General features: G+C 39.8%; 2 protein-coding genes and 1 long non-coding RNA gene across 9 annotated transcripts in view; 1 reads left to right on the top strand and 2 right to left on the bottom strand.

The window, feature by feature from the left end:
* The window catches only part of LOC142599148 (SWI/SNF-related matrix-associated actin-dependent regulator of chromatin subfamily A member 2), a 686,065-nt gene that overhangs the window by 35,322 nt on the left and 633,873 nt on the right, over positions 1 to 16,870 (bottom strand). The window lies entirely within an intron of this gene.
* Positions 1 to 16,870, bottom strand: part of LOC142599154 (proprotein convertase subtilisin/kexin type 5-like) — a 287,421-nt gene that overhangs the window by 30,819 nt on the left and 239,732 nt on the right. For both annotated transcript variants that reach the window (XM_075738888.1, XM_075738886.1), the window contains 3 exons: positions 14,337 to 14,454; positions 13,063 to 13,251; positions 2,771 to 2,907 (listed from right to left, as the gene is read on the bottom strand). In XM_075738888.1, coding sequence (XP_075595003.1) covers positions 2,771 to 2,907; positions 13,063 to 13,251; positions 14,337 to 14,454 — 444 coding nt within the window. The remainder of the gene's footprint in view (positions 1 to 2,770; positions 2,908 to 13,062; positions 13,252 to 14,336; positions 14,455 to 16,870) is intronic.
* Positions 1 to 16,870, top strand: part of LOC142599232 (uncharacterized) — a 537,129-nt gene that overhangs the window by 327,789 nt on the left and 192,470 nt on the right. The window lies entirely within an intron of this gene.

The raw sequence follows: 16,870 nt of genomic DNA, 5'->3' as shown, positions 1-16,870 counted from the left end.
GCTCTCCAGCCACTCCTCTCCCAGTTTATACTTGTGCCTGGTGTTACTCTGTCCCAGGTGCAGAATTTGACACTTGGACTTGTTAAATATCATGCCACTGATGATTGCCCAATGCTCCAGTCTATCTAGATCCCTCTGCAAGGCCTCTTGTCCCTCAAAAGAGTCAACAGCACCTCCCAGTTTAGTATCATGAGCAAACTTGCTAAATGGTGCATTCAACTCCTGCATCCAGATCATTGATAAAAATATTGAACAGAACTCACCCTAGGATTGAACCCTGAGGAACACCACTGGTGACCAGTTGCCAGCCAGATGTAGCCCTATGAGAGTTGTTTTATTAAAGTGTTTTGACCTATTTTGATGTGAGGCCCCATGAGAAGGACTATATTCAGTATTCATGCATATATTTTTGTCTTTGTATACTATACCTATTTCAAAAAGGGTCTCAAGGCTGAAAGTTTCAGTCGGTCTACAGGAACCTCATAACCAGCAAAGAGAAGTAAGCACCTACACCCATGAGTCTTTTGAAAGTCTCAATCTCCATTTCTTTTGAAGAGCTCATTCTGAAACTTATGAATGAAACTTAACTGTGCAGTGGGAATTAAAAACAGAAGACTGTTCGTAGCCTTAAACATTCTAGTTCTTAAGTAAACAAATGTGAGGCCTGGGCACTTTCACTATATGTACAGGAAGACAATGCAATTTCTTTCTTCTGTATAAAGGGATCTTCTAGTTATGTAAAGATTGTTTTCCTTATAGAATCTTAGAATCATAGAATGGTTTGGGTTGGAAGGGACCTCAAAGATCATCTAGTTCCAACCCCCCCTGCCATGGGCAGGGACACCCTCCACTAGACCACATTGCCCAAAGCCTCATCCAACCTGGCCTTAAACACTTCCAGGGAGGGGGCCTCCACAACCTCTCTGGGCAACCTGTTCCAGTGCCTCACCACCCTCACAGTGAAGAATTTTTTCCTAATATCTTATCTAAATCTATCCTCTTTCAATTTGAAACCATTACCCCTTGTCCTATCACTACAGGCCCTCTCCATCTTTCCTGTAGGCCCCCTTCAGGTACTGGAAGGCCACAATTAGATCTCCCCGGAGCCTTCTCTTCTCCAGGCTGAACAATCCAAACTCTCTCAGTCTGTCCTCATAGGAGAGGTGTTCCAGCCCTCTGATCATTTTTGTGACCCTCCCCTGGACTCGTTCCAATAGCTCAATGTCCTTCTTATGTTGGGGACCCAAGAGCTGAACACAGTACTCCAGGTTCGATCTCACGAGAGTGGAGGGGCAGAATCACCTCCCTTGACCTGCTGGCCATGCTTCTTTTGATGCAGCCCAGGACACGGTTGGCTTTCTGGGCTGCTAGCACGCATTGTCAGCTCATGTTGAGCTTCTCATCAATCAATACCCCCAAGTCCTTCTCCTCAGGGCTGCTTTCAATCCATTCCTCACCCAGCCTATAGTCGTGCTTGGGATTGTGCCGAACCATGTGCAGGACCTGGCACTTGGCCTTGTTGAACTTCATGCAGTTCACATGGGCCCACCTCTCCAGCCTGTCCAGGTCCCTCTGGATGGCATCCCTTCCCTCCAGTATGTTGATCGCACCACACAGCTTGGTGTCGTCGGCAAACTTGCTGAGGGTGCACTCGATCCCACTGTCCATGTTGCTGACAAAGATGTTAAACAGTGCCAGTCCCAGTACTGACCCCTGAGGAACACCACTCGTCACCGTTCTCCACTTGGACATTGAGACGTTGACCACAACTCTTTGAGTGCGACCATCCAGCCAATTCCTTATCCACCGAGTGGTCCATCCATCGAATCCATGTCTCTCCAGTTTAGAGACAAGGATGTCATGCGGGACAGTGTCAAATGCCTTGCAAAAGTCCAGGTAGATGACGTCTGTCACTCTTCCCTTATCCACTGACGCTGTAACCCCATCATAGAAGGCCACCAAGTTTGTCAGGCACGATTTGCCCTTAGTGAAGCCATGTTGGCTGTCACCAATCACCTCCTTATTTTCCATGTGCCTGAGCATAGTCTCCAGGAGGGTCTGCTCCATAATCTTGCCAGGCACGGAGGTGAGACTGACCGGCCTGTAGTTCCCCAGGTCTTCTTTTTTTCCCCTTTTACAAATGAGGGTTATGTTTCCCCTGTTCCAGTCAGTGAGAACTTCACCAGACTACCATGACCTTTCAGATAAAACTATATTCAACATCCAGGAAAACAGATGCCTGTATATGGAAATATTATATCTTCTTTCAAGTTTGGCACATGCAGTTTAATGCATTTTTGTGGGTTTTTTTCCTTGCAAACTCTACCTACTAAAGATTTTGTTTGTTTAAAGCATTGACACTTTGTAACCTGCCAGATGGTACAGAAGTCTTCCTCTGCTTGAAGAATTCATGTTTTTATGATCTAACTATAAATGGCAAAACTATCTTTTTATATTTCAAGGCAACAACTGTGAATGCAAGAAGGAGGGGAGTTTACCCTGAGAAGGTGAATTTCTGGATAGAAACCAGAAGTAAGTTCATGATAAAAGAACCACGTCTTAAATGGAAAATATCAGCAACATAGAAATGAAGTTTGCTTTGATAACCGAAATTTAGAATAATGCGTAGGTCTTCACAGCTCTGCCAATCACATTAAAACCAATGAGATCTCACAGATATACATCAAAAGTGTAAAAGAGTCAAAGTACTGTTAGCAACTGAAAACATTCTTCTGAATCCACTGATCCCAAATAGAGGTTAGAGTCATACCTGGAGTCTTGAAATTTCTCAGCTGAGATGGAGTGTCACAGATTTCTAAGATCCAGTCACCTGCTGCTTTTTCATTCCAGGAGTGAGTAGTCATAAACTCCCAGTTTTTAAAACCTTCCATGGAATGATCAAATAACCTAAAATAAATCATGACATTATTGTAAGTGCACCATTTTAGTGGAGCTAAGCTTCCAAGTCTCCAGACTCTTGAAAGATATACTAATTAACCAGTCCTTTGCATAACATTACTCATAGTGGTTTTTCAGCATGTCTTTTAAATATATTTGCCAGGGTTTTTTGGGGGGGTTGTAGGTTTTTTTTAGTGGAGAAGATTCTTTACATGTCATCATTTGTGATAATTGCTCCTGAGGTTTAAGAGAATGAAGGTGTCTTGGGAAAAGTGCATAAAATACAGCATATCCTTTGTTTTAAAAGCATGATGTAAATACAAACAATTTTAAGTTGGAAAAGTTCTGTAACATTTATTTTTGGTTTTGAATTGAAATACTGAAAAGGAATTTTAAGAAAACAAAAGGATTAATTGACTGAGACAATATGAGCAACTCAGTATATGTGATTCCTTGTGAGGCAATCAGATGCAACTGAGATACTGGTCTCAAACCTCAAATGATCAAGATATCACTCTATTCTAACACTTGACAGGATTGAGTTTGGGTAAAACTGAGAGATTAATGGCATCTGACGATTTCATCTGACTAACAATGTTACCATAATTATTTAGGTCTTGGGTGAAGAGGTTAGAACTCAGGCCTGGATTACAGTAATTTCTAGTATGGGAGGGGCCAGTTCAGAGGCTGCAGTTTGATGCTGATCAGGTGGGGGAAGGGGGAGGTGGGACTGGTGGTTTTCATTGCCTAAAACTGGAATTTATTTTGGAAAGACACAAGAGAACTTGCACTTCTGTTCAGTGCTCACAACATGTTGCCTGGTACTCCAAAGCTATTGATGAGAGATAGACTCTAATCGAGACTGTTGCCTCTACTAAAATGGCACAGCTCAGCTTTAAAGATAGATATAGATATATACACACACACAAATATCTCCCTCTCTCACACACAAAGCAGAATGAGAACTACTACATTTATCACCATTTTAATTTGCTTTTTATTCCACTGGTGACAGCTATACTTCAATATTTTTCATAAAAAATTAACTGTACAATACAAAATACAATGGATTTAGAACACTTTTCCATTGAATTGAGAGAAATCTAGTGTTTGACTACAAAATACTCTAACTGATCTCAAAAATACATTTTATACTCACTTGATTCTTTACTGTTATTTTATAAGCACATTTCAATCTTTATTCTCAAAAGGTTATGAAGTTCAATGGGAAAACATTGGGAAAGCAGGATACCTTTGTAGCAATGTGAATATATGCCAAGTTCTGGTCAAAATGTTCACATAGAATACCAATAAAATGTCATTCTTGCTGAAAACTGGTCAGAGGCATGGGTTCAAGTACTGCATGGGTCTTCATATCCACAGCACTCCTCAGTAGGACCCGTAAGCATGGGGCACTTGTAGGATTCAGCCCATAGTTGATTTTTTCTCTCTCATTTGTGTAACCATTTTCCATTCTCTATGAATGCCTATACTACTCATATTTATTCATGTTGATAACATTAAAATAAAATATTCCTATATATTTAAAATTAGGATGGATTTTCAATGATAATTGGATGAGATTTACTTCTGATGCAGTTCTAAATATAGAATTATGCCACCAGAGTTGGTCTGTTTCATATCACTGTTAAATCAATTGTTTGAATACAACAAATTTCACAAAAAGATGACAGATAGGACACATAATTTGACACATCATTTACTGAAAGGGTAGAAATTATCTACCTAGTTAATACCCAAAGTTTGCATGTGGGTATGCCCAATTTAAGTCATTATGTAGGTTATTTCCAAGACAGTCAAATTGTCATACAGTGTTTCGCTGATAACTAATGTATTACTTTTTAAACACACTGTCAGTCAAAGCAGCAATATTCCTAATTGCCTTTATGGCAGCTAAATTATATAGTATTATATAAGTACCATACAATTATATTTTAAATTCTATTATATTATTTCCCATATTATTTTGTGTTTAAAGGTGTTTATATGTTTTGTTTTGGTATTTTAAAATGCTGATAGATTTTTATTTTAACCTTGAATCATTCTTTTAAATCATTTTGGGAGGGAAAAAAGAAAAATCCCTTACGTCTTGGATATATAAAAACACCTCTACCTAAAGTGTGCTATGGCTGAAACTGTCAGCTTTCATATTTTCATCCCTGGAGGTGTGGGAAAACCTAGTAAGATTATTTACCAGAAAAAGGACTAGTATTTGGAATGAATGCTTTCCTAAACTTTTTTGGGAAGGATTTGAATTTTTATAAAGTAAGGTTTTGTGGTGGGTTGACCCAGGCTGAGGGCCAGGTGCCCACCAGAGCTGCTCTATCACTCCCCTCTTTCATTAGACAGGGGAGAAAAGGTACAACGAAAAAAAACCTCACTGGTCGAGATAAGGACAGGGAGAGATCATTCTCTAATTATCATCACGAGCAAAACAGACCGAACTTAGAGAGGGAATTCATCTCATTTATTACTAAGCAAAACAGAGTAGAGGAATGAGAAATAAAACCAAATCTTAAAACACCTCCCCCCACCCCTCCCATCTTCCCGGGCTCAACTTCACTCCCGGCTTCAACCTCCGCCCCCCCCAGCGGCACAGGGGGACGGGGAGTGGGGGTTACGGTCAGTTCATCACGCGGTGTTTCTGCCGCTTCTTCATCCTCAGGGGGAGGACTCATCGTTCCCCTGCTCCAGCGTGGGGTCCCTCTCACGGGAGACAGTCCTTCACGAACTGCTCCAGCGTGGGTCTCTTCCATGGGGTGCAGACCTTCAGGAGCAAACTGCTCCAGCGTGGGTCCCCCACGGGGTCACAAGTCCTGTCAGCAAACCTGCTCTGGCGTGGGCTCCTCTCTCCAAGGGTCCACAGGTCCTGCCAGGAGCTTGCTCCAGCACGGGCTTCCCACGGGGCCACAGCCTCCTTCAGGTGTCTCCACCTGCTCCGGCGTGGGGTCCTCCACGGGCTGCAGGTGGAATTGCTACACCCCCTCATCCTCCCTCCATGGGTTGCAGGGGGACAGCCTGCTTCACCATGGTCTTCACCACGGGCTGCAGGGGAATCTTGCTCCGGCGCCTGGAGCACCTCCTCCCCCTCCTTCTTCACTGACCTTGGTGTCTGCAAAGTTTCTCACATCTTCTCACTCCTCTCTCTGGCTGCAAAAAGCGCTCTCTAACTGTTTTTCTCTTTCTTAACTATGTTATCACAGAGGCGCTGATTGGCTTGGCCTTGGCCAGCGGCAGGTCTGTCTTGGAGCCGGCTGGCATTGGCTCTATCAGACACAGGGGAAGCTTCTAGCAGCTTCTCACAGAAGCCACCCCTGTAGCCCCCCCGCTACCAAAACCTTGCCACGCAAAACCAACACAGGTTTAAATTGGAATTTTTAAATGTATTAATTGAATTTCTACGAATGATTCTATAAATGAAACAAAAAGCTACAGACAGATCACAGAATCACAGACGTTGGAAGGGGCCTCTGGAGATCATCTTGTCCAATCCCTCTCCTCAAGCAGGGCCACCTAGAGCTTGTTGCCCAGGACCATGTCCAGATGGCTTTTGAATATCACCAAGGAGAGAGACTCTACAACCTCTCTGGGAAACCTGTGCCAGTGCTCAGTCACCCTCACAGTTAAAAAGTGTTTTCTGATGTCCACATGCAACCTCCTGTGTTTCACTTTCTGCCAATTGCCTCTTGTCCTGTCACTGCGCACCACTGAAAAGAGCCTGGCTCCATCTTCTTTACACTGTCCCTTCAGATATTTATATAGATTGATAAGATCCCCCCTGAGCCTTCTCTTTTCCAGGCTGAACAGTCTCAACTCTCTCAGCCTTTCCTCATAAGAGAGATGCTCCAATCCCTTAATCATCCTTGTGGTCCTTTGTTGGACTTTCTCCAGTATGTCCATGTCTCTCTTGTACTGGGGATCCCCAAACTGGACACAGGACTCCAGATGTGGCCTTACCAGTGCTGAGAACAGGACTGATCAAAAGAACAGTTAAGAAAAAAGTAGAAAGATACTGACTCTGAGGCTATCTGTATGTGTATGTTGTACATAGTTAACAGTCCAAGAAATTTTATGTTGCTTTGCTTATGCACTCTCAAATCAAACAACCTGGATTTCCCTTTCAGTGGAGTTGAGTGAAAGGATGAAACAATCAAAATAGTTACCAAAAAGTTCAGGTGTACTTTTCCTTATTCAGAAAGAAATACATATAGAATAGGATCTTTTTAAGGATTATGGAGCCAGTCCAGATGGTTAATTTATTTTGATATTTGTCAGATTCATATCATGTCAAACTTCATATCAAGGATACACTTAGCTTGTCATGGACTAGTAAATTATTAGTATATTGTCTGATGAATTGTTAGTTGACTATTACAGGTTCTTATAGATTAAAATAGTTTAACAAGATGCTTAGAATAATCTGATAATTTTTATGACCATGCTTATATACATCTTATATACATACTTATATACATATAAGCATGAAATGCTGTCATCACCTAATGACATGTCAGGCTGCTGAGTTCCACATACTGTGGCTGATGTTAATAGTTTTCTTCTCAAAAGCTGTGTGTGTTTTCCTATTGAATTTGTAGTAAATCTTCAGAAACTTCACTCTAAACAGGTAGAAATTCTAATGCAAGAGCATGAATGAACATAGTGTCATATATGTATAGACTTTTCCTATCCATCAGTCATGTAGGTCTGAAAAGGGATCTCTGATTAGGGTAAGGGCAGTAGGGGAGACTGAGTGTTCATCGTGCAATTCAATTTATTCCAGCTGAAACTCAATGTAATAAGTGTTGTTATACTAAGATTGAGCTGAACCAAGTTTTTTCTAAGGCTAGGAAAAGACCCATTCATCCTTGCCATAGTAGCTGGGGCAAACCTATCGACAGGAAGCAAAATCCTAGGTGTTCTTCCTCTGGTCTGTCTTACACAGCTCCTCTCTTTCTTTTTGGTTCAGTACAAAACCCATAATCTGAGATATTTAGCTGGATCCTAAATTTGTCTTCATCCATTTGTCTTTATTCACACTTCTACTATTGAAAATTATTTCAAACTTTTAATTATGGATCTTATTTTTCCACTAAAATTGAACTTAATGTTCTGAATTTTAAAATCCAATACCTGCCTACCCTGCAGTTCTCCCTGATTAATTCTTTACTAGTTTCAGTCCTCAAAGGAAGGCATGTGTCATTCTAGATCTCAGATATATTGCGCGTCATTCTTTTTCCACATTTATCTTTGAACATCTTCCATGATGAGTTAGATGGAGGATAGTGTCCTTTGCATTCATTTACACTCTTGTATATAAACCCAGTTAGTCTTTCCTGTTGAGCTGAGAAAATCAGCAGCAACTTTTTCCTCTTTGAGGTAAAAAAAAAATTGTTTACTGTTTTGTTTTTTTTTTTAATATTGTGTCTCCAATATCCCCAGAGCTCCTCACCATATCTATTGCTAATACTGACAGGATATAATAAAAGAAGTACTCAGATCCTTCTTAGAGATATTGACATTGCAATTGCAGTTCAAAGAATGGGTGGTAGAAGGGTACTGGGTGTCTATTCAGAAAAATAGGAGACATAGACAATCAAGAAGTTAAATGAAACACAGCAAGTTAGAGTTGTGAGAAAGTTTTCCGAGAACTGCTTCATCCTGTGGACATAGCATAAACAGAGGATTATTGTTTGCTCATCCTGGATTTAATAATGTCACCATAGGGTAATTTTCACAGCTACTTGAAACACTGAGACTCAGCACGGAAGTTGACCCTATCCTTTTCTTTTTACCCCTAAAATGTCATTTTTGTTATTGAAGTCTGATGTGTAAACTGCAATAAAGATGTAAGATGAACTGGTCCAGAAATTAAAATGACCTCCTATAAAGAAAAGGTTTCCTCTACTTCTGATCATCAAGAATTTTTATGAAGTGATCTTGCAAGTGAGATCAGATGAGAATATATCTGGTTTGGTCTAAGAGTTTTCTGCAGAGGAGAATATTATTAAAATTTACTGTTTATTGAAGGTTTCATTATAGGAAAAAGATGGTATTGAAAATATTTCCTTTTGTTGCTGAACAAAGGTATTATTAATGTCAGTGCCATGTAAGCATAGGAACCTAATGGCCTGGAAACTTGCCACCCCATAGTTAAAAACCAATTCAGTTATGCAGCTTGAATGGCAGCAGGTGATTTAAATTTAAAGAGCAAGATTTAAACAAGCTGTGAGTTTGCAGCTTCTATCCTCTTTCTATTTAGCTGGTCCTCTATGACCCCCTGTATTGAGTGTCTTTTAGAACAGATCATGCTATGTCTCAAAAATACTCAGAAATATATGCTTCCAAATTCAGTGCCCAATTGTTTTTAAAAAGGGGATACTGTTTCCCTTTGGACTTAACTGTAATCATTTGAACAATTAATCCTCATCCTCACACCAGCCAGTACTTTCCAAGCCTGTATTGTCTTCTGTTGCAGTATATACAATGTAATCATGTTGAGTACTTTCCAAACAACAAAGCATATGTTCCCTGTAATGCAGTTTTTAAAGAATACATGAGTCTCAAGGCAGTGACAGTGTAATCCACCAAATGGCTGCAAAGGAATCCACATCACCTATAATTAACAAGTTTTCTTACTGAAGTCATTTTAGGGGATGCCAACATTAAGAACAAAATATGCAGAAAAATGCCAGGTATTGCCTGGAGAACCTACTGTCAATGTACCAGAAACTACACAGTGACTCTTCTTTCCAGAATTGGTGGAAAAGTGCACATCTGTAAAATATACCTTTTGCATTTTAAGACATTTTACAAGCAAATTGTTTTGAATTAAACCCAGATGAGTAATGGTAAAGCAATGAGGTTTCCTTAGTTTCAGTAAAAACAGATGGTATTGCTGCTATTAATCATGTACATGTGCATTAAAAGCTCTTATATGTCTGAAAAAAGCATCTCAGTCAGGTAGTAGCAATGTACAGCAGCCTCTGAAATGTTTGCCTATAGAAAAAAACCCAGACCATTTGCTGCCAAGGCATCCCTGCATGCTATGACTTTAATGCCCTCATGATTAATACTTTAAAAATAAAATACCTCAAAACTAAATAAACTTTCATGTTAGTGAATAACAATATTCCTACCCCAGTTTTCATAACATGATGCTAAAGCATACACACCCAACAACACTCAGTATACTAATTGTAAGACAACTAAACTAAGAAACAGAAAATCCAAATTAAGGACATCAAACTATTGGAGACTGTCCAAAGGAGGGCAACAAAGATGGTGAAGGGTCTAGAGGGGAAGACGTACGAGGAGAGGCTGAAGACTCTTGGTTTGTTCAGCCTAGAGAAGAGGAGACTGAGGGGAGACCTCATCACGGCCTACAGCTTCCTCATGAGGGGGAGCGAAGGGGCAGGCGCTGATCTCCTCCCTCTGGTGACCAGTGATAGAACCCAAGGGAACGGCATGAAGCTGCAACGGGGAGGTTTAGGTTGGATATCAGGAAAAGGTTCTTCACTGAGAGGGTGGTCGGGCACTGGAACAGGCTCCCCAGGGAAGCGGTCACAACACTGAGCTTGACTGAATTCAAGAAGTGTCTGGATAATGCTCTCAGTCATATGCTCTGATTCGGCTGGTCCTGTGTGGAGCCAGGAGTTGGACTCGATGATCCTTATGGGTCCCTTCCAACTCAGGATATCCTATGATTCTATGATTCAAATAAAGCAAGTCTTGAAATATCATTTTGAAAAGTGTTGTGTCCATATACATCACTTTACCCTAAGAAAGGGCTTTGTGAAGGCTCTAGCATATTTCAGACCTAGATTTTGTAAAATACATTTATTGCTTAATATTAGTACTCCAGAGCTGTGAGTTAGTGTCAGCCAAATGTGACTGACAAGTCAGTATATCTCTGAAGCTTGCTTGGGGAAGGAATTTCTGGTGTGACCATATGAATATTTGCTCTTTCATGAATAATTTATTTTTGCAAAATGGCAAAACATTAAGTGGCCTTTCAAGGTTTCTTTGGTTTTGTGCTAGTGTTCTGATAGTGTAGGATAAGAAGCAGCTGAACACCACTGTATTTCAATATACACACTTACTTTTTTTCTCTGTACCACAGGCACAGAAAACAATTACTTTTTAAGGAGCAGGGGTCACAAAGAGACTGATTGAACTAAACTTTGTACTTTTTTCACATAGCAGTCATCACCAGAGGTGAACTGTGAATGCTGGAATGTCTTTATTTCCCACTTGTGAGTCAACTGCAAGACATGAAAGGCTAGAGCCAAGAGTTAGCTGTGTTAAGACCACTGGGTTTACACAAGCTTGTTTTGTTTGGATACCTAGTTGGAGGACTTTTAGATTTTTTTCATTTTGAAACATGGAAGAACTGTGGCATAAAAACAGAACAGAAAGCTAAAGGATTCCTTCAAATAGAAAACAAGAGTCTGATTTGTAACTGTTCAGAGCATAGAAGTCTGCCCTCTGCACTGGTTAGCAAAGGGTAAGTAAGTTCTCTGTTCAGTGTAGCAGGGAGATAGATGTGTCTGCATGTGTTTGTCTGCAAGGCACTGACAAAACCAGTAATGAAACATGGGAGATATCCTAAAGGGGCCAAAAACTCCATAACAACTTTCTTTCCATTTGATGTGCTTTTTTTCAGCAAATCTGACTGGGGAAATGTAGATGATGAGCCAGTATGGAAAGTAAGCCACTCCCGATTCATTAAAAGCTTTGAGGAATAGGACTAGGGACATAAACTTTTGTGAAGACTTAAGTGGGAAGGCAGAAGAGTTCTCATAACATAGATGTGACATGTCACAGCAGCTCTTGCTGCTTCTGAGACACATTGCACTAATGTCAACTTTTGTGTGGGAGCCATGCTCTGTGTCCAGCAGAGCTGCAGTCATCTAAAGCTGCTAGTCACCAAGGCAAAAATATTCCTTATTATACTATAGTCCTGTCAGGAAGAATTTTCTAGCCACCTGGAGAACTATGGAAGCATTTATCATTGTAACTTATTTACACAGTTGGAAATGGGATGGAGTTTGAGGAGGTCTCTGGGCTTTCTTAGTGCTTTAATGATCTGTGGTAGGCAGCAGTGCTCTTGATTGTTGATTTAGCATTATGTATCTGGGAAGGAATGCTGATGGTTTCTTCAAAGAAAATTTCTCATAGTAGACCAAGGAAATAGAAACACCACTGGGCAGCCTTTCAGTTTGTTGAGGACAAATGCTAATGATGTACCTCATTTCTGGGGACTGAAATTGCACAAATGTTGGAAATGCTGCATTGAATAAAGATATACTTGTTTGAGTTCAATCTGGAAAAAAAGAAACTACTTGATGCAGTCTCACAGTTTCTCCAAGAACATACTGTATGGATTTAAAAAAGGATGGATCTTTCTTAGTGGATAATGTTAGAGGGGTCTGACATCCAACAGCAAGTATCCATCATAGATCTATGGGATGAAGGAAATTTCTGACTTTTTAAAAATTTTAATAGGCTGTTTATAGATGGACCCATTAATTTTAAAGTGCTAGTGCAGCTTCTCAGCAATCTCCTACCAAGACCTTTTCATAGCTCAAGCATACTATATACTACTACAAAAGGGGAAAAAAAAGATATGCAAATTGGAAACATCAGGAGTCATAACCATATTCTGAAAGCTTAAAGAAAATAATAAGAGAAGATTACTATTCTATCTGATTTTTATTACTAGTAAACAAAGGCATAAGAAAGGAGGGGAATGAAAAATAAGTGCCAATAGCATGTAGAAACACACTTCTATTCAGCTTCAGTTTCCTTCTGTAACACTCAGCCTGTTATTATTTTCTTTGCACTTCCCAACCATCTAATAATTGGTGAGCCACAAAAGACTATCAAAATTGACTAATCTTAGTTTTAAAGATTATGATGTTCAATAGCTTTACAATCTATTCTTCTACTGATAAATACAGAGATTGCCATCTTTCAGTTCATTTGTTCTTCATTTTCCCCATCTCTTTCAGAAAAAATAATCAAGAACTTTGTGTCTTTCAGCAAAACCTACTGTAATGACTTGACTACTCTTTGATGATGCTGCAATCTCAGTGCAGGCTCTGCATGCTGACTGGGTTGCAAAGTTGTCTTGTCATACTATACCTGTTGGCCAAGAGCTGTGACCTAGTTCCAGAAGGAGAGGTTAGGTAAATTGACAAGTCTCCACGTCGAGGGTGAGTAATAGTGATGCGTACAACCACGTGCTCCAAGTAGATCACATGGTAGTTGGGATTATCTGAACATCCGGTGGCTTTGTAAATTGAACGGACAACACTGTCGGGTCGTATAGTTCTATAATATAAGCATAAAAAAACCAACATCAATGTTTCTTGCTTGTTCCTGACAACTAAATAACTTTTTCTTAGTAATGACTGTCAGTGTTGGACAATCATTTCTGAGAAATCAGTAGCCTACAACCCTCAGTTTTAACACTTATTTCCTAGCTGAAACTATCACCATAGTATAATTATTTTACTGCAGTCAGTGGCAATTACTGGGCTTTCTATTAAGGGCTATACTGACATATACACATGCTAAAAGAGGACAGTGAAGACCTGTAATAGGAATAAACCTTTGTGACAGAGCATTTTTTGTGGATTAGTGGCCAATTGGGATTGTCATGGGATGACATCTGGTCATTAAGCACCAGGAAATGCCTGGCATAGCCATAGTCCTTGCTTATATGATAGCAAGTATTACATATTAACTGTAGCAAATGGGCAAACAGTATCAGACTCAGATGGTTTAAATTGGCATGGCTTCCTTGCAGACTATTCCAGTTATGGACCTAGACTGTCAAGTATATCTATCAAATAAAAACTTTCCTCAATGATTTTAAGGCTTTGGAAATGCGCCTTATGACTGATGCTCTTTCTGTATCCACTGAGTGCAGAATACTACTCTTAAGCCCGATTCTATAGACATCCTATCCTAGCAAGCAAAAACCAGTTTAGTCTTAACCTCTGAGATAGACAATCTCCTGAGACTGTTTCAGAGTGATAATATATGATTTCAATGAAAAGAATATTTGTATGTTAGACACTGGACTATTGAGTTTGTACTCATCCTACAAAGATGACTGCAGTGCACTCAACTAGACATTCTTATTCTTCAGAGCATCATCTATGCCAATATCAATTAACATCCAGCTTGAGTTGTTTTATACCTTCAGGTTTTGGGACAGTCTTTAAATTCCATTCCAAGAATTGCAGGGAACAAACTTTACAGGCAAATGATCTGACATATCTGAAGGTGAGAGAGATCCTCAAGCGTAGCTTTCAAAATCACCCATTAAACACAATGCAAGGGAGAGGTATATTATACCCAATTTCTTTCCATAAGTTTATGCCAGCAAGAGTTTTGGCAGCAGGTATTACTTGATTTGCCGATCTGTGTTCTCCACACACACATGTTGTGCAGGGACAGTTGTCCACTTTTCTGCTTCTATCACCATTGCTTCAGCATCCATCAGTCCAAATCCATAGAGGTGGCTCACTGCAACGTACAAGCAGAATGCAATTATAGGATGAAATCTTGTAAAAAAAATTGTAACCTTAATAAAAGCTTTCATCATAGAATAATTCCAGAGATTCATATGCTAACAACAACTGCTTTTTTTTCCTACTTATTATTTGCTTTGACTCAAAGCTCAAAAATCTCTTTGTCAGGAACATATTGAATTTGTTCACTGAATCTGTTCACTACTTTATTACAGAAGCAGCTAATGACCAACATGAATAATATTGCCTTACCACGAGGAGGGTAGACCAGAACTGCAGAATGCCAGGAAGTACAATTGCCTCAGATTGCCCTTTGCCCAGATTAAGCCTGGTCCTCTTATATGACATAATGTTAAAAGGTGTAAAGAAACAGAGAAGAGTAATTTCTATCACTCAAAAACCAAATACACACACATGTAAATATTGAAGACAACTGAGACACTGGATTTACAAAGGAACAGACTGTCTTTTATAACTTCTGTATACTCTTTACTTTCCTGAGTGTAGCATGTATATGCTCTCCTACTCTTATATGCAGCACATTCCCCACTAGCCAGTCAGCCAGCTAGATCCAACATCTCCCTAAAGTTGTGTGCACAAGGAGGGTAAAAATTTATGGTGTTTGAAGTCCAGGGCTTTAAAGGTAATCTGGTTTTCATACAGAATGTGTCTGAAAGGCTCCTTTCTCTACCTCCTTTGCACTTCTGCAGATAGAGGTCAGTGAAGTTATTGCCGGAGAGACCTGTAATGTCACTGCTGGACTTTGACATTACCTACTGCATGCATCACACATAGAATAGAATCATAGAATCATAGAATCATTTAGGTTGGAAAAGACCTTTAAGATCATTGAGTCCAACTGTAAACCTAACACTGCCAAGTCTGCCACTAAACCATGTCCCTAAGCACCACATGTACACATCTTCTGAATACACCTTTTCTCCAGACTAAACAACCCCAGTTCCCTCAGCTGCTCCTCATAGACTTATTCTCCAGACCCTTCACCAGCATGCAGTGATACTGAGCATTCATGCCTGGAAGACAGCATCCTGTTGATGCTCATTCCTGGATGGTCCAACCTTACCTCTACATCTGACATGCTATGGAGAGACAAGAACGGTGCCCTTGCAATAAATTTAATGGATAGTAATTTAACTTAATGCCTGAATGCCTTTTACTCAAAGAAGCAGAAGGTTTTAAAGTGTCATCTTTCCTTAGATGCATGTGAAAGGAGGATTGAACTTTCAAATGTAAAACTCCAAGACAAGATGAGGTATTTCCAACAGATTTGCTCCAGTCCCATAATCTTTAACTTCTTGATAATTTTGAGTACTTGATGTAACTGTCTCAAGCATTCCAGCAGCTCGAAAAGGGTAAAAAGATAACAGCTTTGAATTTCTGTTTAAAGATTGAGTTCAGTAAAAATGTCTAGTTTGTAAAGGGATTAATAATAAACAGTCTTACAAAACAGACTCAAAGTTTCACTTACTGATCTTCAAATCAGCTATGTGGTTTTGGTTGCTCTTCCAATCAAAAGAGAAGCTTGTAAATTAATTTTGAAAAATTAGAAAGAGCTGCTCACCATGTGGTTTTATTGTGACAAATCTGTGCCCTTCGTAAAATTCTGGGCACAGGTAAAAAATCTGTGCCCTTGGCAAAATCCTTGGGGAGGAGGTGGAATAAAAAAGCTTCTGGAGGGTGGAGCTTAGATCACAAATAACACCGTATTAATAAATCAGTTTATCTTACTACCACAGACAGTGTTACCAGAAAACCCTCAGAAAAACAAAAAGTTATTTTAATACTTAATGTGACAAGGCATGGCATAAGTCTTCTCAACTGCACCTTGCAGAAGGTTTTATGAAAGCAACTTCCATTCATTGCAAAACCGGAATTCAGAGGACTCCATCAAAAACACCCAAACCCAACTTTGTTCAACAAATAGCAGTTCGAAGCATAAAAATAATTGCTACTTAAGGACTCAATTTTCCAAATATGGCAATATCTAATGCTATCTGAAACTGCCAAGTGAAGAGGGATCTTTAAAGGAAATTCCTGCAAGGCATGATGACTGTGTAATGAAATTGTTCTCTTTCATCTCCTTCCCCTTCAACCCCAAACTCAAGTGCACATAGCATGGAAATGTTCAATTGGAGAGAACTAAACACAGCACCTCTGCCAAATAAGGCAGGTATTGTTTTCAGAAACAAAAGTACTAGATTATATGAAGATAATGAAATTCAGCCCTCCTTCAGACTTGTGAATTCTTGTCCTGGTTTCAGCTAGGATAGAGTTAATTTTCACAAGAAGCTGGGATTGGACACAGCCAGGGCAGGTGACCCAAACTAGCCAAAGGGGTATTCCATACCATGTGACATCATGCTCAGCATAAAAGGGGGTAGTTGGGGAGG

This window comes from Balearica regulorum, chromosome W (assembly GCF_011004875.1).
Source record: "Balearica regulorum gibbericeps isolate bBalReg1 chromosome W, bBalReg1.pri, whole genome shotgun sequence".
Taxonomy (NCBI): Eukaryota; Metazoa; Chordata; class Aves; order Gruiformes; family Gruidae; genus Balearica; species Balearica regulorum.
The sequence above is the reverse complement of the archived record's forward strand: the minus strand, read 5'-3'. Positions and strand labels throughout refer to the sequence as shown.